The 26,425-nt window shown below is 44.0% G+C and overlaps 2 protein-coding genes across 4 annotated transcripts; both read right to left on the bottom strand.

The window, feature by feature from the left end:
• Window positions 1-827: 827 nt before the first annotated feature.
• ubqln4 (ubiquilin 4) lies at window positions 828-9,046 on the bottom strand. 2 transcript variants are annotated; one of them, XM_048992452.1, is made up of 11 exons: window positions 8,858-9,046; window positions 6,569-6,720; window positions 6,287-6,459; window positions 5,582-5,844; window positions 5,192-5,350; window positions 4,697-4,949; window positions 2,681-2,820; window positions 2,205-2,288; window positions 1,843-1,958; window positions 1,203-1,368; window positions 828-1,015 (listed from the first exon to the last, which is right to left on the bottom strand). In XM_048992452.1, exons 1-11 carry the CDS (start codon window positions 9,002-9,004, stop codon window positions 863-865), a joined length of 1,806 nt encoding a protein of 601 aa, XP_048848409.1. In that variant the 5' UTR covers window positions 9,005-9,046; the 3' UTR covers window positions 828-862. The 2 variants fall into 2 exon arrangements, with proteins under 2 accessions (XP_048848409.1, XP_048848410.1); XM_048992453.1 differs by having other exon boundaries at window positions 4,727-4,949.
• Window positions 9,047-18,544: 9,498 nt separating this feature from the next.
• On the bottom strand, window positions 18,545-25,879 carry rpz4 (rapunzel 4). Of its 2 annotated transcripts, none has more exons than XM_048992454.1 (3): window positions 25,724-25,860; window positions 20,970-21,132; window positions 18,545-20,084 (listed from the first exon to the last, which is right to left on the bottom strand). In XM_048992454.1, exon 3 carries the CDS (start codon window positions 20,049-20,051, stop codon window positions 18,876-18,878), a length of 1,176 nt encoding a protein of 391 aa, XP_048848411.1. In that variant the 5' UTR covers window positions 20,052-20,084; window positions 20,970-21,132; window positions 25,724-25,860; the 3' UTR covers window positions 18,545-18,875. The 2 variants fall into 2 exon arrangements, with proteins under 2 accessions (XP_048848411.1, XP_048848412.1); XM_048992455.1 differs by lacking the exons at window positions 18,545-20,084; window positions 20,970-21,132 and adding exons at window positions 22,923-23,176; window positions 23,333-24,158 and having other exon boundaries at window positions 25,724-25,879.
• Between the last annotated feature and the right edge of the window lie 546 nt (window positions 25,880-26,425).

Raw genomic sequence — 26,425 nt, 5'->3', positions numbered from 1 at the left:
AGGATGAAGGCAGGGTTTGGGGAGAAAGCAGAGCAGAGCGGAGGCCTGTACGGCATCTCCTGTGAGATTCCAGACGCTTCGTCCACATTGGATTAGGAATGAGAGGCTGTCAGGCATATATCAGTGAGAAATGTTTACTCGGGATGCAGAAGGGAAGCTTCTAAAACATCTGCAATAAATAGTGTGAGGTTTGGTAGGCGTGGATTTAAGAGATTAAATAGGTGAAATGGGGTGAGGGAATTAAGCAAGACATCCTGTGGAAGAAGCCCACCCTCTCTGCAAATTAACACTTAGGACTTTCAAGAGTTCTGCCTCCCCTGTAACCACCCAAATGGATGTGATGATTTAACAACAAAAAAAAAAGAAGAAAGAATTCAATTGGTCATCTTGAGAATAAACCGGCAAATCAGAATCTTACTGTAAGAGGCTTTGCTTGATGCGGGGGGTGGAGCTGGCATTCACCATAGAGACAGCTGTCTCCACCCCCACTTTCCCACAAATGCCGCCCAACCCCGAAAGGACAGAGGGGGGGGAGGGGGGGGATAAGAGGATTGGACCTCAGGTAATGAGGGGGTACCGCCATATTTCAGATGGCAGAGGCTGTCTGTCAGTGGGGGAGGACAGAGGTTGGGGGTAAGCAGGATGGAGGTGGGGGGGGGCTTTTGGTTGGGTCAGGGCCTGGCTACAGATCCTCATTCCCTCGAGATACATGCCACAGCTGAGACTGCTGTCTTGGACTGGATGCTTTTGGTTTCTCCGATTTGTTTTCATTTTTTTTACTCGTGGTTTGTGGTTCCTGGTCCCTCCGCCCCCACCCCCACACCAGGCCCCCCCCCCCACCCCCACACCGCATGTGAGTTGTTTAGGAGGGCTGTGAGCCCAGCAGTCTCTCAATGGCAGCGTTGATGTCGCCCCCTGTGGCAATGAGGGCCTGCAGGTTGGCCTCGCGGTTGATGAAGCCCATGGCGCTAAGCTGCTCCAGCTGCTGCTGGAAACGGACCTCCGGGGTCTGGCTCTGGGCGGTGGGGGGAACAGAGAGAGAGGCGGAATCAGCAAGGAGCCTCTGAGATCAGTACCAGGACCATTACAGTCTCTCCAGCACACTGTAAACTAAATCTACAATCGGTCAACCAGCAAAAACAAACCCAAAACAAAAACACCACTCTTGACAATCACTCTTAACAATTCACTTCTGAACTCACCGACGCGCTTCCTCCGGCAAACATCTGCAACATCTGCTGCATGAGCTGCTGTTGGGCGGAGCTGGGCCCAGAGGCGGGGACGGAGCCACCACCCGTGGGGACGGAGTTATCGGAGGGCATGGCTCCAGTGGACAGAGTTGGTGCTGGAATTCCTCCAGGGGTCAAGCTGCAGAAACAGGGTGAGATGGTTGTCGGTTACTCTGGCAGACACAAGTGAAGCGTTCACATAATTGCACGAAAATGGAATTGGAAAATAGCTGCAACTGGACTAGTGAATCTACAGCCCCTTCAAGCGATTTCATGTAATAGTGTCCCATAAATAGCAAAACGGAGTAGCATGAAATTTAGGGGGTTGCGATGCCATGGCTGTGATCAGAAAGTCGGTGGTTCAAATCCAGGGACATGGCAGAGACATTTCATGTTGGCCTCCTGGGTAATGACCTGAACTGCCAATATCGGTTTGATAAGCCACATGCTAAACAAACAAAATGTAAATAAGCTAGTCTGTAATCAGTCCTTCCATTGCAGAAGGAAGGAATCCAGCTGGTATCCCACTTTGTTGCTTGGACTTAAGAAACCATGTGTTCCTGCAGATGGCGCCGTTGAGCTCACTGGACGCCAGCTGCGCAGATGGACGTACCTGGGCATGAGCCCTGGGGCCTCGGTCTGTAGCGTCTGCAGTCCTTGCTGGATCTGCAGGAGGGCCTGCATGGCACGTGGGTTGGTCATCACGGCCAGGGCCTCCGGGTTCTGCATCTGGGCGGCGACCAAATGAGGACAACTAGTCAACGGGGAGCGTCTCGCAAACACGAAACTCCCAGCAAAGCTGAGGCAAAGTCCAGGATGTCTGCAGTCTCCACATCGCTGAGATGCGAATGCATACGTTCCCCCTGAATGTCTATGTTGGAACCCAAACGTATAGAGTAGCGCCTCCACAGACGGAAGACTGGCCCGCTAAACGCTCACACACCCCCCGACCATAAATGGCAACAGGCGCATTACCTGCTGCAACAAAACAGGCAGCTGGAGCCTGAACTGTTCCTGCAGCTGGGGGTTGCCGGCAAAGAGAGGATTGTTCATCATCACCTGTGAGAATGACAGAGAGGAAAAAAATATGCACAGTACGAAATTATTCAAACAATACAAAGAAGTCTTTAGCTGCAAACGCTGATTCGGGGGACAAGCCGCCCAATCAGAACACACTAACCGGCTGTACAAACGTGTCCAATTATTCCAGGCTTTTGAAAGCTCCGGAAAAGAAAGAGCTGACATCATTCAGGATGCAGAGACCTATAGTACTGAAAGACCCCATTGAAATACCTTCTCCAGAGACAAGCGGGCATTATTTTCTGTTTCAGGGGCTCAGGTTCCCATCCCATAATAGCCACATAGCTTATTGCTTTGCAGTTTTATCTTCATTGTTTTGTCTGGACCAGATTTTCCGCCACTGCACTGTGGAGACGGCGATGCGCACAGACCTGCGACGCGATGTCCGGGTTCTGTGCCAGTGACTGCATCATACTGCGCATGTAAGGGGCAGACAGCATGTTCTGCATCAGCTGCGGGTTGTCGGAGATCTGCTGCAACAGACTCTGCATGCCGGGACTGCTGAATATGCCTGTGGAGAGCAGAGGAGCATAAGGGGATCGAGGACCAAGGCGCCTGGAACACGTGTTTCCCCGTGGTTTGTGGTTCCTGGTTCCCCTGCCCCCACCCCTCCACTGCTCATGGGGCAGGGTGTGGCTCTGTGGAATTGTTCGCTCTGTCTCTGACGGGTTGCTGGTTTAAATCCCATGGCTGACAGAGGGATTTCACTGATGGGCCTTAACCCAAATCCTAACTTGAATGTCTGCTACATAAATGTAACTAAATAAGAGTCTTTATTTCAAACAATGGGCATCCTGTTTCCAACAGTGTAGGAGACAGTTTGATATGGGGGGGGGGGGGGGCGACACACTTAATTTAAATACAAAGGCCTATTTATTGGGGGGGGCAAATGAATAAAAATATTAGGGGTACATGTAGCCATCCCTCCATTCACAAGCAAAGTTCACCAATACTCACGTGACACTGATCAGGGTCGCAGCGGTGTACTGGTTTCACGGTAAACCACCATAAGAAAATGGATGGATATCATACCATGTACATTCGCTTATTTCCGGTACTGGGGGGGAAAATGCGAGCGGACGGAGAATCTAACCTGTACTGGTGCATGTTCTTTCCCAATCGGCAACTGGTGCCGTCACACCAAATCTCTTCCAGCGTGTCACTATGACATCCACCTGCCCGATTTGTACCTCGCACGTCTGCACACGCATCTCTGAGCAGGCGTGCGCCACATCACACTAGCACTGCCCGATCCATTCATCCTGCCACTTCATGATACACCTGTCTACGGTAACAGCAAAGCACAGCGGCGGCTTCATGGCTTAGCGAGACCCTCCGATAATGATTCTGCGGACTGAAAAAAATTATCTGTTTTCTCTGAATTAGTTTATACCAGAGGTGGGGAACCTATTCCATGGAGGGCCGGTGCGGGTTTTTGGGACGGCTTCTTTATTATTGGCTGATTGAGAGGTCGTCTCAAAAACCTGCACTGGGTTTTTCCATCAGTTGAAATTCCCGATATCCAGCGACATGGTATTTTGATATACTTTTTGTTCACTGAATCAAAAAAAAAACAGCTTGGCATATTTAGCGTTTGTTGCAGTCATATTTATATGGCTCCAAATCAGTGGGATCAGGAAAAAGACGTTTGCATCAATAAAATATGTTTATGAATGTTTTTAAAAAGGTGTGTTATTAATTAGTATAAAAAAATGCTTACATTTAGCTTGATTGTACAACTGACATAGATTAGTAATAAACATTTAGCTAAACAGTGATGTGTTTTATGGATAACTGTACATTTAGTGCAATAAGAATCGTCTCATTGACATGTTTTATAGGATCAATTATGTATATTTAGCTCGACAGTAAAATGTTTTTATTATTACGATTATCAAAAGAGCTTATTTGTTAAGATCCTGTCTTTTGTTCGTATGGGATATATACAGCTTTAAGTATTTTAAACATTTTATTTTGAAAATATCGCTTCAAGTTTCAACTTTGATAAATCGTTTTTTTTTTTTTTCAACCAAAAAAAAAAAAAAATCTCCATTTTCATTACTTTAATTAAGGGTCACTGTCACTGCGAGTCTTTCCCAATAGCATAGTTACTATCTATCTACCTGGAGCCAAGCAGCTGAATGGCTCCAACTACATATGTAAGGAAACAAGCTCCCGGATAATTATAACTGTGAAGTACTGTACACCATGAAACCATGATTTTTTTCCTGTGATGGCTATAACACCATGAAAATCTCATACCATTGTATCCCAATCACTGATAGGCTGTATGTGCAAGGTAAGGAAAAGGACCCTAACTCAGTGCCACAGAGGTCCCACTGTGGGCGTTCCCAAGTCTGACCTGCAGCCATGCAGTAGGCGCCCACCTGTGTTCTGGGGCACGGAGCCAGGCGTACCGTTGCCGAGACTGCCCGCATTGATGCCCAGGGGATTTGACACAGTCGGGGTGGTCCCGGTCGAGGAGGACGTAGGGGCGCCCGTGCCACTCCCGCTCGAGGATGCTGTCGTCCCAGGAGGTCCCCAGGGATTGGGGAGGGGTTCACGGTTTTCTGTCCTGGACGGCTGCCCCCCCAAGCCCTCGGAGTTGCCTCCCAAGGCAGAGAAGGGGTTGCTTCCAAACTGACAAGAAATGCGATTTCCAGTTATCGTCATATAGCAACGGACAATACTGAGGAATTAATTATAAACCCATTTAACACAACAGATGCCTGGTTACTGCAAGCAAAAGAGGAATTATGTGCTGCTATGTGCGAGTGCCAAGTGTTTGCGTCTGGCACAGGGACCACAGCCCGCTACAGGTCAACTGCCCCCCATCCCCCCCATTCTCTAATCAGGGCTCAGCACAGAAAGGGTGTGGCCACCTGCTCGCGGGCGGCGCTGAACATGGGTTCCTGGATGTCAGTGTACATCCTGCGCAGGGCGTTGTAGCCTCCGGGGATGCTCTCCAGATTGCTGAGCGCCCGGTCCTGGTTCCGCATCATCTCCTGCATCATGGCCGGGTTCCTCGCCAGCTCCATGGTCTGCCGTGGTGTTAAAGGGCCCGTGTTGGTTAAGAAGCTGGTTAACAGGCTGCCAGCCGTCAATTCAAATCACTAGTCTGAAGGTACTGAACCAGAATAGATATTTAACTAGTGAGGTTTTCAGATTAAAACTGTAAACCATATAAATGTATGGTACTCATCAGGAGGATGGATGGATGGATGGAGACTGTGATCCAGAAGATCTCCAGATGCAAGCAGCCAGTGCCTCACCTGTCTCATGAGCTCAGGGTTGTTGAGCATGTGTGAGATTTCCGGGTTGCGCTCCATCAGCTGCTGCATCTGCGGGTTCGCCACAATCATCTGCCGCATCAGGTCCGGGTTGGACATCATGCTCTGCACCAGCGGGTTCTCCATGATCTGCGACAGCATCTCGGGGTTGGACATGAGCTGCCTCTGCATCTGCTGCTGCAGCTCCATGAAGTTGGCCGAGCCCATGCCCAGGGTGCTCAGGCTGGACAGATCCCCGAAGCCAGCTGGGAACACAATCACCCCCATTAGCGGTCGCCAGCAGTGACATTAAGCAGTAACAACAGCTTCCGCTCATCCAATGAGAAGCACAAGACAGAGCAACAGGTCAAATTCAGTCCCCGCCTCTTTTCCCTTCCATTTTCTAGGGCGTATCTGATAGAATCCAGACCATATTGAGGATGAGTGCTTCACAGGGGTCCCACCTTCAAGTTTCCATCTCTGTAGCACCATTTACCAACACCAGTAGGACTGTACTACGAAGGGGGGTTACTGGATTATCAGGCTGACTTGTCGGATTTAAGGTACCACAGTTTAAATGGACTTCATATTCGTTCACTTGCATTTTGCCCAGACTACCTTAAATCCGACGAGTCACCCCGATAAGCCAGTAACCCCGCTTCGTAGTACAGGCCCCAGGTCTCTACCCACCCATTAAGATTTACTTACTTAGTATACTGGCTGGCTGTGGGGGAACAGGTGTGGTGCCGCTGCCATTGGGTCCAGTTGATGAGGAGCTGACTGCTGGGCTGGTGCTAGTGGGGGAAGCGCTATTGCTGCTCGTCTGTGGGCTGTTTGAACTCGAGGCGGCTGAAGTCTGCGTGCTGGCGCCATCTGCAGACCTGGAGGCCCAAAATTTGAAGTTTACATCAAAGTCAAACCATCGCTAACAAATTCTTTATGTGATGACCCAAGCCGAAACCATGTCAGTACGGAGTTCTAAAGCCTTACTTGTGTGCAGTCTTGATGACCAAGTGGACTGTCAGGCCATCTTTGATTCCATGTTGGTTCAGCGTGTCCCCGTCCTTGAGAATTTTCCCCGCAAAGATCAGCACTAGTTGGTCCTGCTTGGCCTTAAACCTTCTTGAGATCTCTTCCTTGAACTGTGCAGAAGAGAGAAACAATATGAAAAGGTTAGAATACGACATGCAAATTCCAGATACATGCAAGAACCTGAATGTCAAAGGATGGGAACCTTACAAACATTAAAAAACATGATTAACATAAATTAAACAATATAGCTTTGAAAAGTACCTTGTTTTGCAGTTCAGAAATACAGCTTGCTGTTCAATAGAAAAATATCATGCTATATGTATACACAGATACCCCTAAAGTTAAAAAGAATTTTACTTAAAACTTAAACCAATTCCTAGATTTTATTGGTGAAAGAAAAATAACAGTCTATAAGAGCTGTCAAGAACAATGTGAATTACACACCCTACTGCAGTAATTTGACATGAAGTCTCAGTGACAAGTGATGTTTTGCAGTTCACTACATTACAGTAAATACATTTACAATTCAGCCTCCCTGTTTTTACACAACAATGTACACTCTCCAAGGAGGTGGTCAAGCACAGGACAGACACCTAAAATACTCCCTCACACATAAAACGTCCTCACCTTCAGACAAGTTTTGTCAGTACAAATCTGCACCCTCATATGCAATAATTAAGCATCACAAATACAAAGAGCTACAAGGGGCACAGCATCCACACCATGTCCAGAATTCCACAACCGACTGGAATGGGACATACATGAGGGATTTTGGACATCAGCCTGAGTGTCATGGCAGGTGAGATTACCATGTACTCAGAACTGGATGCCTTCACTGTATGCGAACAGCAAAAAAATAGATACATGTCAAGCTAGATGATCGACTGTCACACATCCAGGTTTTAGAAAACTAATTTCCCTGATAACAGCACAAAAGCAACAGGGACATCAACAACCCCAGAGCTATTTCACCTTTGCAAAACAACCCAAAGATGATGCACATGAACTTTAATACCGGACAGGATTCTTGATTTAAAGCTTTTATCCTGCAAGCAAATGTCATTTGAAAATGTCAAATGCTTACACATAGCATTTTCATAATGACTGTACATTCACTTTCATTTTTAAATTTAAAAATGTCAAACATAAGCAGGCTGACCTGGCGGATATTTTGATGGATCCAGTTTAGTTACCATGACAACTGGAGGGTACATAAGCAGATACCTTCATTAATATGAATAAAATTGTTTCCCTCGAAATTCTACAGAATAGTATACTTGAATTCTACTATTCACAGGTACGACCAAAGAAAGTTCTGAACAGATATATTTGTATTGAGCAAACTCATCACACTCTTAAATATGATTACTACGTTAGCCAAGCAGCAATCTAATTAAGTACTAATAAAAAAAATTAGACACTGCATCTCAGTTCCGCATAATGACCAAATCCCTTACATGTCTGATTAAAGTCCCCCGAATTAAACGCTCGCTTCTGCTGAAACAGTACACTAGGCGGCTTCTCGTATCGGATTTGATGTATTACTTTCTTGCTCGTGTAATACAGCTAGTTCATGTATGGGGGGGGGAACTTATATTACGACATCACCCTAAATACCCATGCAAATTAGAACTAGGACTATCAGCAAGGTTAACATTACGGAGCTGACAGAAAAATACCTCCTGTGGGTAATTTCAGGCGCAGTGACAAGCATGATCTGCAGACTCCGGCAGGCCGTGCGATACCAGCGGACCAGGGCGATCACCGGCCGCCTACCAGTGCCTTTTCCAGAGCATTCACCCGGTGAGTCCGACGGGGACTATACACAGCAGCAAAGTACTTTCCAGAAGGATAGTCTATCATCGGTAGAAGTGGTTTATACAACGACCTAGACGCAGCTTTTAGTCAACAGCCGAAATACACCACTTTCCTACATTCGTCTGCGATCGATTGCGCATTTGATTGCACATGACTGAGGTGCGATCGCCATCACTCAGAAATTACACCGACACGATTCGGCAGACACCGCTTAGCGACATGCCAACGCAGATGCCTTCTAAACGTCTTATATCACTCTCTCCGCCATGTGTTTCTCTGGCTGTGAATTTCACGGAATGTAAAACTGTTCAACCACACCGCAGCCCGCCATCGTTAGCTAGCTAGAGTTCACACGACCAGGCGGTGGGGGGGGGCAAAGTAGCAATGCATACGCAATTAACGGAATAAAATGTGATTCAAATAATAGACCTGTGTGACAGAAGCATCCTCCGAGATCGCAATTTCCTCCTTATCCTTTGGGGTTTTTACCGTGACCCTAATTATAGTGCCCTCCGGAGCGGTATTCTTGTTGTTATTATTATTATTCACAGGGTCTGAACCGCCGTTGTCCGCCATCTTTACTCCTCCTATATTCACTGAGTCACTGACAAAAAAATTACCGTCGTCAAGAGAAAATAATTTCCCAGTCCCTTACGCAATTGGACTTTACTGTTTTAATGCTGAAGCCCTCTAGTGTCGTGGAGGCTTTACTGCATTTGTGTCAATTAAATCTATATCGCTGTTTCTCAACAAAGGTTGTGAAGAGTTGTGAACGCATCTGAACACGGGGAGCATAATTTCTAGGCAGATGTGGTGGCATATTTACGGAAACAGATTTTTTTTATGCATAATTACAGAACTCTTATTTATGATGCACTTTTTTGCCTCGTGATGCATGCTGATATTTTACTAATGCTGGTGGAGATGTAACATTACATATTAAGTATAAAAGAAAGTAATTAATATAGTTTGCTTCTTGAAAAAACAAAGGTATAATCCGGGGTTTTAGTGTTGATTTTATTAGTTTGCATTAAATTAATTGCACGTTTGAAGATGAACATGGTTGTTTATAATAATGGTGAGTCATACCCTCATAATTCTTTCTGTCATCATCTATGATGCATCGACAAATTGCCCTATAACTGATGATTTTACTCAATATGTTATTGAACCATCCCTCATGAAACTTAAGCTATCTGTCATTTCGCCAAAAATGTAGCCTCCAAAACTTAGGCGACCCACAATGAATCCAACATTTTAACTACTGTTGTGATGAAAAATGTCTGTGATTCAAGTCTAGATCAAGCAGGTTTGATGAATCAAAGTGAGGAATCACCAGGGGAAAAATGTAATCAAAGTATCAGGGTCAAAACAGGAGTCCAGAAACCAATACGTGTATCAAATCCTGCTCAGCAAACAGATAAATGTCCAGAAACCAGCAAAGATCAATAATAAACAGGACAAGTTTGCAGTTTAACTATGAGGAAGCTCAGTACTACACAAAAGAGTTATTTCAGAGAGGTTCTTATACATTCATTGTTTAATCAGAGAATATGCTACAGGTAAATCTAGAATTCTAGTGAGGTGTGGTGTAGCTGTAGGAACTGCTGACTGGGGACAGATTTTTAAAAACGTGCTCTACAAAATTATAATGTTAAATCAGCTGAGGTATATACGTTGATATTTTAGGACAAGGCTCTCACTTACAAATAAATTCCACCAATCTGTTTCTGGGGGGTACCAACTTAGCAACACCCCTCCCCCTTGCCAAATGTCACCCTCGGTACCCCCCACCCCCAGCATGAGGTGCACTGAGTAAGTCACATGGACTTTAACCAGCCTTGTAAACCATCAATTTTGTGGTAGTTTTTGTAGAAGTTGGAACGGCCCCACCCTAGAGAAAGGTATTCAAAGACATAAAAAAAGGGTTTGCCTTGGTGGGGAAATCCCTGTCATGTCACACCACTGGATTATTACATCAGCCCACTGGGGGCAGTGAAGTGGTATGTCTGGTGTCACCAGTCAGAGCCAGAGCCTCTTGTGCCATAATCCCCAGCTGGCTGACCTTGCACTGTGACCCCCCCCCCCCCCCCCACAAGTTTTCTCTCACTTGTATATGTGTTTCACGGAGAGCGAGAAGAGGTAGGTGAAGAGAAACATTCCAATGCAGGTAAAAAGATCACATAATTTTGTTTCCAGCAAACAGTACAGGTGAGACTAGGGCACCATCTTTGACATATTAAATACATCTGTTACTTTACTATGAAGCATGAATCAGTGTGTTAAAATGATGTTTAGAGTAAGAATAAATAAAAGCTTGTTTTGCATTTACTGTCAAATAGCTACAATTTATTCATAAAAATGTAAAGTGTAACTACACTCAGAGATATTAGATGTGGAAATACTCAGACATGTAAAAATAAAAACATGAAACTCGAAAAACAGGTTTGAGATTATCTTCCTGCCTTTAGTCACAGACTAATTATCAGATAGTTAACACCAGAGAGGCCCCGAAGAACTTGTTTCAATTTCACGTGTCAATTTTCAAACACCGTAGACATTGCAGGACGAACAGGATGCCGATGTCAGTCACAATAGGTGATGGGGAGTGTCTTCACGGTGACCTTTGAAGCAATTATCCTCAGTGCTGCCTCCCCATGTGAATGTAGTGTGACAGTCACTCACCGCTCAACAGGTGCCCATAACTAAACCCCAGAGATTGATTTCACTTATTCATTGAGGCACGGTTTCCCTTTATCTGACACTGTCAATGTGCCAGACTCACTAGCCTGAGCTGTTTAACTACCACAGACCACACAAACGATGCTGGCTGCCCTCTGACGTCTCTCCATGAGGTGTATCTGCAGGCCGTCCTGGGTTCCCCACTTACCATTTCAATCCATCCATCTTCCAGTTCAGGGTCATGGTGAGCCTGGAACCTCTACTGGGAAATAGGCGTGTGACGAGGCAGCCTACCCATGACTGGGTTCTGCAGATGATTCAGGACCCACATTTTGATTCACTTATAATATATTGTGATAATTTTCAAAAATATAACGATACACATTGTAGGGGTGAAAATACATTTTGACTAGTAAGAATTTAACTAGTAAAAAAATTCATTACAGATCTCTACAATTGCATTTTCAGTCATCATAAAAGGATCCCATCGATTTTTACTGTAGCTCAGACATTGGTGTAATACTCCGATGTTGCACCTACCAAACCCCCTGCTTCTTAAATACATATGTTCAATAAGCATCTTCGTAAACAAATGACGAGAAGGATGGATATTTAAGTAGAGGCAGGTAATGGATCACAGGAATGACCCCTGGAGGAGGAGAGGGGCTGGAACAAGGATTCAAGACTGAAATAGAAAAAGTTAAGATTTGCCTTAAGCAATGATTATCCTAAATATGCTGTATTGCTTACTAAAGGGTTAAAACTCGTGAAATGTTAAATCGTGGACATCAGGTTTCTTCCAGTCTAATCCACTGGGTCACTGTTCTGCAGAGATCTTATTTAACACCTGAGCAGACTTTCTGGTGGTCGTCCTGACAGGTAAACGTGATGAGCAACGTGACTCCAGTGTGGGATCAGGTCAAGAATTTCCCAGAGTTTCATTGTAGCTGGTTGCAAGGAAACTCCTGGCAAGAAGAATTCAGGACGTTGAGGAATATTCTGTAACTACAGTGACGGGGTGGCAGTGGGGGTGGGGGGTGCTGTATTACAGCCACAACCCGGGGGGGTTGTTAACAGGGCAGAGTTCAGTTATTCAAGCAGTTCTGCACGATTTTTATCCCCTGCTTGTCCTTTTTGGATTTCTTGACTTTCAACTTGATCCACTTTCCTGAGATCATGCTGTACTATTGAATATTATTTTGCACTATATAACGAAGAATATAAATAATATATTATTAAAAAGTATGCCAAATATCCATGGTGTAATCATTACAATGTAAACATTATAATGTAATCAATACAATGTCATCAACTGAGTATGTATTTGCACCTTGTATTAGCCTAAGAGTTTTTGTTAGCTACTGTATGTTAGCCCTGAATGTATGAATGAATATCCACCTTTATTAGTGTTATACCTTATCACTATGTTAAAGGACAAATATATTATCAACCCTCTAGTTCGTCAATGTGCAACAGGCTGAAACTGCCAAGGTTACTACTGAAGGAAGGGATTCGCCTGAGTTCACCAGAAGTTCATGGCTGAGCATTAAAAAAAAAAAAAAAACCAAGTGGAGATGGTCGCGCCACCATTATGTTCGGCCGAGGGACCAAACGGTAAAAGAAATGACTGACAAACGTATCACCTACGGGTGTGGATTAAGGGAAAATACAATGATTGTAAATGGTTGAAGGAGTGATGATACTCAAGTGACGATATATTGTTGAATAATAAGAACTTGTCTAAAAATTAGTGTAAAACTGTTTTGAACTCACTCCTGCAGGGTGTCCAGCCTTGGTTGTAACTTCGCTGTTGCAATAAAGACTGAATTTGAAGATCTACACAAGCGGCTCCTGACTCCTGATTGGTGGGGAAGAGTACTTCCCACTCTTCCTCTTCTCCCTGCGATACTTGGATATGGATGAGGATGAGGAAGATGAGCTAGACGAGGTGGAAGCTGACGAAGATGACCAGCTACAACCGCGCTTCCTCTTCCTCTTGTCCTTTTCTATACTCCAGGACCTTTGATCATCTGATGTTGTGCTCGACTGGACTGGATGTCTCTTCACTTTGGAGTCCCGCTCTGACATTATGAAGCTTCAACACAAATGTGAATTTTGCAATGAATATCAGAAAACCGCAGTTACTTAGGCATTGTACCCTGGAGGGTGTTAACCGGCTCGGAATTAGATGCCACGAGTTATTATGAGGAAGCCGCACAGCAGGGGCCACCTTACCGTGGTGCAGGGGTTTGCGTGCCTCAGTCACCCTGGGGGCCATGTTGTCAGGGGCAATAGCCCCTAGTAGGGTCTCCCAAGGCAAAAGGGTCCCAGGTGAGGGACCAGATAAAGAGCAATCCGAGAAAGAATGAGAAAGAATATTAGCAAGGTCTCATTTCCCTCGTCCAGACTAGGGTCAATGGGGTCCCATCCTGGAGCCAGGCCTGGGGGAGGGGCCTGTTGGTGAGAGCCTACTGGCCAGGCCTTGGCCTGTGGGGTCCAGCTGGGCATAGCCCGAAAGAGGTACGCGGGACCGGCCCTAGGTGGGCCCACCACCCGCAAAGGGAATGTCAGGGGTTCGGTGCATTGTGGATCGGGTGGGGGTGGATTGATCCCCCGCTGACAAAACTGATTTCGGGACATGGAATGTCACCTCTCTGGTGGGGAAGGAGCCTGAGCTTGTGCGTGAGGTTGAGAGATACAAGGTAGATATAGTCGGGCTCCCCTAAACGCATAGCGTGGGTTCTGGAACCAATATCCTGGAGAGGGGCTGGATGTTTTTTTCTTCTGGAATTGCAGTGGGTGAGCGACGTCGGGCTGGGGTGGGGCTACTGGTGTCCCCATTAACAACGGAGTTTACCCCAGTGAACGAGAGGGCTGTCTCCCTGCGCCTTCAGGTTCAGAATGACAGTTCAGAGTACCCGGTCTTCTTAGACTCCCTGAGTGGTGTGCTGGTTAGCGAACCACGAGGGGATTCCATCGTCTTTCTGATTTCAACACTCAATGACAGTGTGGCTTGGAGGGGGGTGATTGGGAGGAACGGCCTCACTGATCTGAACCCGAGTGGTGTTCTGTTATTGGACTTCTGTGCAATGCATGGTTTGTCCATAACAAACACCATGTTCGAGCATGGTGTCCATAAGTTGACATGGTACAAACATGCCTGGGGCTACAGGTCAATGATCGATTTCATAATTGTATCATCTGATCTGCGACCTTCTGTCTTGGACACTCGGGTGAAGAGAGGGGCACAGCCGTCAACTGATTACCATCTGGTGGTGGGATGGCTCAGGTGGCAGGGGAGGAAGCCGATCAGATCTGGTAGGCCCAAGAGCATAGTGAGGGTCTGCTGGGAACGTCTGGCAGAGGCTCCTGTTTGCCGGATCTTTAACTCGCACCTCCGGCAGAAACCCAACTGCATACCGGGGGAGGTTGGGGACATTGAATCTGAAGAAACACTGTTCCGGACCTCCATTGTGGAAGCGGCTGTATGGAACTGTGGCTGCAGGGTGGTTGGTGCCAGTCATGGCAGAAACCCTTGTAGCCTGAGGGTCTCCGGAGGCAGCTGATGGGTACCGGCATGCCAGGCGGAATGCAGCTAGAGCGGTTGCAGAAGCAAAAACCCGGGCGAGGGAGGAGTTTGGTGAGGCCATGGAAAGTGACTTTCAGTCGGCCTCAAAAAAGCTCTGGCAAATCATCCGGAATATCAGGTGGCTGAAGCAGCTCCTGGTTCCTACTATTCATAGTGGGGAGGGGCTGCTGTTGACCTCACCTGGGGGCATCACCCAGAGGTGGAAGGAATACTTTGAGGACCTCCTCAACCCCGCTTCAGATACATCTACTCACACTGCATCTGAGGGTACAGAGCCCATCACTGGGGCTGAGGTGGCCAGGGTGGTTAAAGAGCTACATGGTGGCCGGGCCCCGGGGGTGGACGAGATCCACCCGGAGTACCTAAAGGCTCTGGATGTTGTGGGGCTGTCATGGCTGACATGCCTTCTCGGATGAGAAGTTCGGATATCCAGAAGAGTCTCAAAGTAGAACCGCTGCTTTTCCACGTCGAAAGGAGCCAGTTGAGGTGGTTTGGACGTCTGGCACGGACGCCTCCTTGGCGGCTTCCTGGTGAGGTTTTCGTGCATGTCCTACAGGGAGGAGGCCCCGGGGAAGACCCAGGACGTGCTGGAGGGATTATATGTCTCGGTTGGCCTGGGAACACCTCGACATCCCCATGGGTATCTCTCCTGAAGCTGCTACCCCCGTGACACGAACCCCAGACAAGTGGAAGCTAATGGATGGACGGATGGATGGACAATTGCATTTTTACTAGTAAGAATGTTACTTTTACTAGTATGAATTAAGTGATGATGAGTAAGCCTTATGCTAATAAAAGACAATTTAGTTTGCCATTGTGCAACATGAGAACATTTATGCTGATTGTATACTGGATGTGCTGCTGCATTTTGAATATTCTTCAGCTGGCAGCACTGACAGTGAAGTGAAAGGATGGCATGTGATTGGAGTTGAAGCTGAGCTGCATATTCTGATAAATAAGGTCTGATCTTTCAGATGTTATTTAATGCAAATCGACAAGATCGGGTGATACCTGCGATGTCATTTACGTACCGCTGGGTCCCGAGCAGAACGTAATGGAGAGCAACTTCAATGGTGAAAGTTATACAGTGATGTAGTGGTGAATGGTAGGACTGGTAGGGAAGACAAGAAGCTTTCATGCAGAGATGTCTAACGCAGTGAGGCACTCACAGGTGGGGCAATAGGACAAGCAGGGCAGGCAGTGGCCTGGGGCCCCGAGCTGGGAGCTGGGGTACATTGTAACTACAAATCTGCTTTATTTATGTATCCTGTTTTTCACAAAAGTGAAAATAAAGGTCTTGTGTTCAGTAAATTCTCTCTGTTGACATTATTAATTTACACTTCACAGTAAAATAAGGGTAATAAATTTTCCCAGGCCTGGGGAGGGGGAGTTGGGGGGCCCCATGGAGTTCTTTGGCTAGGGCCCCCAGAGTCCTTAGAATCGCGCCTGGATGTACAACATCTACAGGCCCTGCACACTCACAATGAAGAACCCTTGGTCATGGATGTAGCAGTGATACATTCCTACCACTGGATGGCAGTGTGGTTTCAGAAAGCTGTAAAATATAACGCCATAAGGACATTTTTTTACTAATTTCAAGAAAGATGTTTTGAAGGAATTTTGTGAAGTTGAAGCGCGAAGTGGTTACCACTGTTACCATATACTTCTGGAGACCAGGGTTCGCGCCTCTATCGTGGCCCACCCCAGTCAAACACTGAAGAAAATAGCCCTTTGACAACTCAAGCGGCCCAAGGTGCGATGACCCTCTTGGATTCACCCTGACACCTACAGGATCTGAGTCAACCACGTTAAAGTATTAAATAATTCAAGTAATAAAGGACTTGAGAGCTTCTACCAAACCTGCACCCTTACCCATCATAGAAAGTTAAGGCCCATCTCACATATTTGCATAAAGTTTTATAAAATGGCTGATTGCCATTAATTATTTGTACTGACAATGCTAAAGCACCTCGCAGGAACTGGACATATAGAATTTTTTTGTGTGGCTTGCTTTTAGTTAGTTTTCATGCTTTTGCATTTAGCTTTCGACGCTGTCGTATGCGCTACTCACATCCACGGCTAACTCAGATCCTGCAGCGACACCCTACTGACGACACATAAAAGTCACACCCTTGAACAACTTGAATTGTTTTTTCTTCCTGTACTGTGCACGTTGTATCATGTTGAATCATTCTTTTGCCTGGTTGTCTGCTGCCACGTATCTGTTGTGCAACAAAATTTCAATGAGCTATTTCTCTAGTTAAAGGTTAACTACCACACAGACAATCCCCAGAGCAACTACAGACCCTGACTAGGTGTTTACTACATATTACCCTAACATTATAGTACCTGTATCCTTATACGTCTTGAATTACTTCGGTTTCGGTGACATTTTTTTCAACTGGCGAAGCCCTCGCCCAATTATGGCATGACTTTGTCTGCGTTTAATAAAACGGAACTTTTGTGTAAGATAAGCCATGATCAGGATAAATGACTAGAATTATGTGACCTTTGAACAGTGGTCTTGTGAAACCCATGCGTTGCATAACTTGTACTTTTGACTCATGGATTCTAACTACAATCAATTCCAAATGATTTATGATTGTAAACAATAACGTTATATTGATATTTTCTGGCAGAACTAAAGTGTTTCTAACTGATTAGGTCACCATAATGAGCTTTGTGTAGTGGCATGTCTGAGTCTTTGTCTGCGGTTTCAAAGGTAACAGCAAATAGTGGATGGTTTTAAAAAATGCTTGTGGACAGGATGCTCCATAATAAACAGTAAATATAGGCTACAGATTCACATATTTTTTCCTTTTTGCTGACACGTGCTTTTAAATAGGAAAAACATCATTATAAGCAGTATATACTACTTCTCTTAATACAAAGATCTCAAATGTTTACATCCACAATTCCTCATATTACCACTGAAATAAGCGTGAAAATTCATCACTTTCACTTTGGAGGGATACGCAATTGTGGAAAATAGATGGATGATTTAAAAAAGTGAATTTATGATTTGTCTCCTATAAACTGATCATTTATAACACTATTTTCATATCAAAGTCAGTAGTGGAAAGTATTTCCATCATACATTTTGTATCTGTCTGAACCAGGCCTTGGACACAAAACTGTCCTCCTAGCCAAGAGCATTTTAACTTAGAACATCACCGCCTGCACTGGTCACACTTTGTTGCTGTAATATCCTCTGTTCTTTGGCAGGCTTTCCGCTAGATCCTGGATCATTGCAGCTGATGTTATTGGGTCCCTCCATATGACCATTTGATGGAGTTTCGTCCCGGCTATTTTCACCTTAACAATCATGTCAGCTGCGGTTGACCAGGACAGCCTTAGCAGGGCAGAAATGTAGCAAACTGACCTGTTGGAAAGATGACGGTGTCCTCTGATGGTGCCAGGTACAGAGTGACTAACCTTTTCTGTACTGCCACCCATTTTGCTGCTAAAATTTGTTGCAGGAGACTTTGTGACTGTGTACTTAATAATATACCTGTTTCAGCAATGGGTGTGGCTATCTCAGGCAAGTCCTCTAATTAGTAGGGATGCCTGCATATTTTTGGCAGTGTACATACTACACTACAGTGTACTATTCTGTACATCTGTTTTTGAATGCACTGCTCTGGAAACTGCCAGCATAGTGTTACTGTGCTATCCTGTACAATGACAATAAAGAATTCAATCTTGAATCTGGAAATTAAATACTAAAATAGTTCCTTTCTTGGCAAAGCAAACACAGAAAGCGTCTTTCTTTTTAAGAAAAACTAACCAAGACAACAATGCTTCAGTTTCACAACAGTAAGAAAGGTAAAGTCTTTCAAAACATATGTGATATAAGGTTGTTTTTTAATATATAGATAAATTTCTAGGAATTGGAGAGTACAGAAAGGATTAAAAAGAAATAAAAGTTCTTCAGTAAAGTGCTTCACGATGGGAAGGTGATACTGTCATGCAAGGTGATTAAGTGAAGGATCTATAGGCAGTTGATGCACTTGGTTACTAAGCTAAAAGGTATGTTAAGATATTTGACAAACTAATCAAACCAGATTTAATTGGAAAAATCAAAATAAAGAAAGACACTGGATTCCACCTTTAGCCTTGATATTAAATTCTGTGATTCTGCCCCCAACACCAAGCAGTGAGAAAAAGCGTAGCAGCTCAGGAAGAATGGACACAGACATAGACGTTCTGAAAGACCTCCCAGAAGTGTAGCTCATCAGTGAAGCTCCAGGAGCAGCCCAAGTCCTTGGTCACCTTGACCGTGTTAATCACACAGACTGGCAACAAATTAAACAGCAATTCTGCTGTGGCTTCTGGAGAAATCTTCTTCTGATCCTGGATCAGCTTCTGTATTTGAGGTTTGTCCAGAGGCTCAGGGGAGGCGCTGTAGGATATCATCACATTCAGCTTGTCATCTTGTGCTGGCACTTGAAACCGACTCTTTCCTGCTGAACAGTCAAAGTCCTTCTTCCTAGCAAAGATGCCACTGGGTGAATTATATATGCGAACTGACCAACCGACCCAGTCATACTTCCGCTTCAGAGTTTCTATGATGGCGTCTGCAAGCTGCTGATTGGTCATGGGCCCGCCCTGGTCTCTCACCAGTCGCCGGATGTCTGTAAGGGCCTGATTTGGGAAGCTATTGATGCAGTCCTCGATGACAGCATTCATTTTAGCCTGAACATCATTAGTCTTCTCGTTCCAGTCTTGTAGAATTTTGTCGACATCATCACACTCCTTCAGAGCAGCGTGACCCAAGAGGGCGATGAGCCCCACGCAGAAAAGATTCTTTAACCGGGCGCAGAAGTCCTCCATGACCCTCCTGTTTTTTTCTTCATAATTCAGCGTGATCTCCAACACCGACTCACTGGAGAAGTTGTCTCCAGTCACAGCTCCATACAGGGTGTTTAAGTTCTTTTCGCCTCCAGTCTTTGCAAAATGTTCCATGAAGAGCTTCTTCTTGACCTCACGGAACTTGGGCTTGGCGTTGAGGATGTCCATGTACTTACGGAACTGATTGGTGAGGTTCTCCTCTACCTGGAAGTAGGCCGCATCCACGCCACTCTTTTTGATCTGCTGGTTGATGCGCTCCACCTCCTCTGACATCACTTCCAGGCGTTCCCGAACCTTCTGGAACTGTTCCTTCATGTACTCTGCCTCTTTGCTCTCTACGTTGTCCAGGGCTAATTGCACGAGAGGTGCAGCAATGGAGAACACAGGAAAAAGGTCCCCTGCCATGCTGGCGATAACTTCAGCACCCTTCTCAAACACCTCCATTACAGTCTCCACAGTATCCTTCTTTTCTACCAGTATTTTCTGCAGCTGCTCAGCCATCTTGGTGTTGATTTGGAACAAGAAAGCACCTCTCTGTAAACAAAATTCTGGTGCTTAATATTTATAAAAAATGATATGTACTTAACAAGAACTGCAATTTAACAGCTTTGATCCTCATTATGTTGATTTAATTGTTTTTAGTTGTTCATTAAACCCTTACTCTGGGGGGCACTTCACTCTAGTAATATCCAATAATGTTGTTCGTATTACCAATAATCTTAATATTTACGATTATTCATCGTAAATAACTTCTGAATTTCTTACATGCCTTGTTTTTACAATTACGCAATCACTATAGCGACGGCCCGGGCAAAAAAACAAACAAACCCACCACATTCCGATGCAAACCACGTTTCCAGCATTATCTTAAGTTCTACATTTGCAAATATAGGCCACTTATTTTCTTCCAATATTTAGAGATAAAGATAAAAATGAATCCTGTTCTTGCTCCATAAGGCCTTGCACACAATAACTGGCTTGCACACAATAAGTATACTCAGATGCGTCAGCATACGTTGACTTCATGGTGTTTAACAAAGCGTAATGTATGTGTTTACCAATCTGCTGCATTAAATCGTTGTTTATATTTTAAATTGATATTTTAAAAACTATTTTCCTCGATGCCATCAACGTTTTAATATGTTACTCAAGTACAACTCGGATCAAATTTTCTCCGTACACCGTATATTATCGCATATTAAAACCAAGTGTTATTTTTGTTATGTCACTCTAAAATGTATTACTTTTAAGTTTTTGATTGTTTATTTTGATTTGACCAAAGATTAGGCCTAACGTTTACGTTTAGCTTACTTAAAATGATTCAGGAAGTAACGCACGCTACATGAACACGTGATCTATTCGTTAGCTTTTAGTCCTTTTAACTATGAAAATATATTTAACAATAATCGACGAACTTACCTTTTGCACTTCAGTAACTACAGAAGCTTTTTGCTTATTGTCGGTTACCAGCAAGTTTTCTTTATTTATTTTTATACTAAGAAAGACAGCGATGTAAGGACTCGACACACCCAAGGAAGGCAGATCCAGCTGCAGGACCGGACTGATCGCTGTCACCTCCCACCTTAAAAAAAAAAAACAGCAGAAAGAAAATAACCGAATTACATAAGGTGACCAAATTGCTATTAGATACAATTTACCACATGCACACATTTGTTGGTGCCAGTGTAATAATCAATAATCAACAAATGTAGCGTGGAGCTAAAACTGAAGACGATGACTGTCACAGAACATCAATGTTAAAACGGGCTACTGCCAGATCTTATACTGTATATTTCCATAGTACATACATTCACACATCCTAAGAATTATTTTTTTATTATATGATTATCATAAATAATTGTACACGTGAACTAACCAGTCCAGATTTTCGTATTATTGGCTTTGCGTCGTGTCATATAAATGTACAACATCTCTGTGGTATGTGCAGCATTAGATCATTTGTAACATTAATTGACATCTGTACCATATTGATGTTGCCAGTTCTGTGTTCACTACAACAATGGAACTAACTTATCGATACAGACCATTATACCTCAGCAAGTTACATGGGTGACGAGATGCTTGTGATAGTGCATTTTTAACGCAAAATCATCTTTGGCTATAAAACGATGAATATGTTAACCTGGCACCTACACGTGTATCATTATTTTGGTGTAAACCACATTGCTTAGATATCTGACTGGTACCTACAATAGGTCTACATAATCTCACATTTTCATTGTTACATCTATTCAGATGCAGCATCACCATGCTTACTCACACTTAAGTAAAGGTACACTGACAGCACACAGTTCTTTACTGACTTTTAAACTGCACCTTTATGATCAGTAATGAGGATGAGCAGATTTTAGGATTTAAAACACATTACAGGTATTTATTTTCTATATAGAAGTATAATTCTGTCCATGAAATGAAAGCCATCAGTGCACCCAGGGCCCATCATGGCAGGGGGCCCACCGCAACATTTACAGAGGAACCCCCCCCACCACCACCACCAACAACTGATGAATTATCCCTTTTGACAACAGATCACACAAAATTCAAAACAGCTTTTAGAGAACCCCCCCCCCCCAGAGTTGGCCAATTTTACCAAAGGGACCCCCCCCCCCCTTTGCTGTGAGACCCCTCCTTTTCCCCAGGTGTCAAAGGATATAATGAATTGAACATTTCTGAGATGTCAGATAGCAGACGTCTGTGGTGTGTATGTCTCAATACATTAGCATCATCCATCCATCCATCCATCCATCCATCATCCATCCATCCATCCATCCATCATCCACTGTATCATTAACCAAATACGGTGGTACCTCGGTATATGTCCACTTTGGAATAAGTCCAACTTGTAATACGTCCTGTTTGGACACGAAAATGCTTGGTATACGACCTTTGGAATACAACTCGCTCACTAAAACTTGTATGGGTCAAAATGAGTCACGACGCCGCACGCTACCCTTGTTTACCTCTCGAGTCAAAGCCACGACTGGCCACGAGCGTCGGTACGCCAGTTGCTACCATTCAGTGAACAACCCGGACTGTAACTCTCTTTTCATTTATTTCATCTAATTGCTTTTGTATTTCTGTATTTTAGTATTAAGCAGCATTTACATTATTTTATACAAGCCCATCAATGTATAATATGCCAATAACAATAGGATTTTTTTTCATGGGAACGGATTAAACATTTTCCCTTTATTTCTTATGGGAAAAATTTGTTTGGTATATGTCCTGATTGGTATAAGTCCAAGGATCTGGAACAGATTAAGGATGTATACCGAGGTACCAATATATATACAATAACAAACTAGCTCAAAATAGTGTCCATTTTATGCAAAGAAAAACTTTAAAGTGAGGTAATGGGATAGTTCTTTATTAAGGGCTATTTGGAGTGGATGCAGAAATGTGCTTTTTTGTGACTTTCATAATAGTAGCAGTCATCAGGAAAGGTGCTGGACTCAGCTGCTGACTTGGTTCTGCTAATTGCGTAAACAGCACAGTTGGGTAGGCGGTCACTGAGCGACTGAGCCACATCTGCCATTTTCCCCTTCAGCGGCTGCCCCTCGATCTGTTCCTGGATCTGGCTTTTGTCGATGGGCACAGGCTCCACACTGAAGGAGACCAATATCCTGATGTTACCCTTGGTCACAATGTCAAAGAAATTTCTGCTGTCACTGGTGCAAAGGAATTCCTTCTCGGCCAACTACTAGGGTAACCCCTGTGTTTAAAAACAAGGACAGACCAAGCCACCCAGTCATATTTCTTACTTAGAAAGGTTAGGAGGGACTAAATTAATTTGCGGTTGACACTGCCCTCCTTATCCAGTAGGTGGTGCTCAACATCCATCTTAGCCTGCACAGCAAAATTCTCCTTACAGTCATCCACAGCGGCCTTCATGCGCCTCTCCACCTCCTCCATCCTCTCTTGCCACTTGCTCACCAGTGCCTCGCCCACCTCGCCCTGCTTTAGGGCGGCATGGCCCATAACCGCGATGATGCCCATGATGAAAAGCTTCTTCAGCCCCGAGCAGAAAGCCTCCACAGCCCTGCGGCTTCTTTGCTCTGTAGCCAGCACTGTCTCCAGCAGGGGCTCCCCAGAGCTTCCAGTTACTGCACCATATATGGCATCCAGATTCAGGTCACCTCCAGTCTTCTCAAAATGTTTCAGGAAGAGCTTCTTCTTGACCTCGCGGAACTTGGGCTTGGCGTTGAGGATGTCCATGTACTTGCGGAACACATTGTTGAGGTTCTCTTCTACCTGGAAATAGGCCATGTCCACATCACTCTTTTTGATCTGCTGGTTGATACGTTCCACCTCCTCTGACATGACTTCCAGTCGTTCCCAAACCTTCTGGAACTGTTCCTTCATGTACTCTGCCTCTTTGCTCTCTGTGTTGTCCAGGGCTAACTGCACGAGAGGCAGAGAAATGGCAAACACAGAGAAGGAGTCCTCTGCAGTGCTGCCCATAGCTTCAGCACCCTTGTCAGACACCTCCATTACAGTTTCCACCATATCTTTCTTGTCTAACAGTATTTCAGGCAGTGATTCAGCCATCTTGAAAATGGTGTTGATTTGGAACAAAGAAGATTCTCTCTGTAAACAAAATTTTAGTGCTTAGAATGTATCAGAAATGGTACTTGTTTTACAAGGCTTCTGGTTTAATAGTTTTGGTCCTGCCTGTACTGAATTTGGGTGATAGATGGATGCATGGTTTATGTATTTTTCAAACTGGAAATAATTGTATATCATTTTAATTGGGCCAGTTTGTGTAAAGAACATCAATGCATCAATGAGCAAGGAGATATGCATTAGTACATTCACTTTTCATTTTCAATTCAGACAACAAACATGCACGCCACTAAATCAATACTGGTTGTTTTCAGTTGTCCATTAAAGCCTGATTATCATGGGCGTGGGGATGGTGGACGGTATGTATTTCAATTCTGTAATACTGGATACTGTTCTATTTCCTGGCTAAATACTGAGCCGCGGGGATCAACACCGCGGTGAACTTAAACACATGGTATTTAATGACGTAACCTATACATTGTTTCTTTTTTCATGAATCAAACATTTTGCCATGGAAACGCTGCCGATCCCTACTGAGCTGTATAAACAATGGGCAAAGGACTGTAATCACAATTTTGAAAACATCGATTTTTATGTGTCTCAGTACGAATTTAAAAAATTTCGGTCACCATAGTGACGGATTGGGCGAATAAACAAGCGAAATATATTCCGACGCAAACCACATTTTCAGCATTGTGTGAAGTAGGCCAACTTCAATTGTTAAATATAGGCTGCATAATTTCTTTCGATATTCTATTTACTGATAAAAATAAAAACACATTTCACTGTGTTAACCTAGCAAGGTTTCAAATGTTAAACCGAAAGCATTAAATTAGCTGTTACAATATATCCTGAACGTTTTTTTTAAATATATAATTCATATTGGTTTCATTTCAAAATTGTTGTAGGCCTAAGCTGGTAAATCTGAAAGGTCTCCTGTAGCATATACGTTGACCGGTGTTTAAGAAAATTTAATTTATGTACTTATAAATCTGCTACATTGAGTCGTTAATACAGTTTGTGTTTTTAGCTGATACTTTAAACACAATTTTCCTCGATGCAGTCGATGTTTTAATACATTTGTAACATCTAACGTGTATCAAACAGTATTCATATATCCAACAAAGTAGCTGTCCAGATAGGTAAGGATCAAATGAGCCCCGGAGAGCCCGGACCCTAAACACACACGGTACTCCCACAATACTGTTAGATCTATGTCCCTACTGGCCATGGGTCCGGAGCCTGTCCCAGAAGTCATGGGCGTGAGGCTGGGTTACATAACTGTCCACAGGAGTGGCTGGTGTGCGCCAGTGTCTCAGCCGTCCAAACCCAAACCGACGCCCACGCGTAAATCCTTAATGTCAACAGCAAGTGTTGTTTTCTCTTGTTTCATGATATTTACTGAGTTTGAGTTTTTGCTTGTTTATTTTGAATTTGATCGTCTAAGATTAAATAAAACTTCACATTTACAAAAAGAAAAACTTATCCAGGAAGTAGGCTAATGCTGTTTTAAGGCGTGATCGTTTTCCTTACCTTTTGGTACCTTTTACGATAAAAAAAACATATTTTACAACAGTCGACGAACTTACCTTAACCAGCGTTTTAATTACACACGTTTTCGCTTATTGTCGGTTACCACCAGTTTCTGATATATATTTTTTTAAATAAGATAGACAGCGATTTAAAAGACTCGGCACACCTAAGAAACGCAGACCTAGCTGTGGGGGCGGCCTGATCACTTTCACCTCCCTCCTGGCAAACAAATTACCCGTGTTGCAAAAAGTGGCCATATTGCTGTTAGACACAATTTACCACAACCACATTTTTTGGTGTCACTGTGAGAATGATTTATAATGAATAAATATATGAAGCAAAAAGTGAAGATGATGGCTTCGGAAGGGATTCTCTGTGTTAAAAAAAATTATTACTGCCAGACATCAGTAGAACAGGAAATTATAATTACTGTACAGCACCTGGTCCAAGGTTTTTGAAATTCTGGCTAAATCTCCTCCATCTAGTGGTCCTACTTCTTCCAGACTTCTGTTTTTTGATGATACCATATTTAGTTATGAATGTAATGATCCTGATATGAAAGAGGTAACTCATTTGATATTAGTGGAGTCGTATAATCTGATCACAGTACAGTACTGCTACACCAGGGTTGTCAAGTCTCACACAAGCAATCTTACAGTAAATCTGTATTATTCCATTACAAAGCTAAATTTAGCTACATCAAAAGCGTTGGGGTAGTTTGCAAATCCTACAGACTATTTACAAGGTAATAAAACTGT

Source organism: Brienomyrus brachyistius, chromosome 23 (assembly GCF_023856365.1).
Source record: "Brienomyrus brachyistius isolate T26 chromosome 23, BBRACH_0.4, whole genome shotgun sequence".
Lineage (NCBI taxonomy): Eukaryota > Metazoa > Chordata > Actinopteri > Osteoglossiformes > Mormyridae > Brienomyrus > Brienomyrus brachyistius.
The sequence above is the reverse complement of the archived record's forward strand: the minus strand, read 5'-3'. Positions and strand labels throughout refer to the sequence as shown.

Excerpts from the sequence above, each read along its gene's own strand:
- ubqln4 (XM_048992452.1), bottom strand. The coding sequence starts at position 9,004 with ATGGCGGACAACGGCGGTTCAGACCCTGTGAATAATAATAATAACAAC. Across the intron at positions 5,845-6,286 it reads ACAGCCAGCCAGTATACTAA|CTGGCTTCGGGGATCTGTCC; the intron begins GTAAGTAAATCT and ends TTGTGTTCCCAG. Across the intron at positions 5,351-5,581 it reads ACCCTGAGCTCATGAGACAG|ACCATGGAGCTGGCGAGGAA; the intron begins GTGAGGCACTGG and ends ACACCACGGCAG.
- rpz4 (XM_048992454.1), bottom strand. The coding sequence starts at position 20,051 with ATGGCTGAGCAGCTGCAGAAAATACTGGTAGAAAAGAAGGATACTGTG.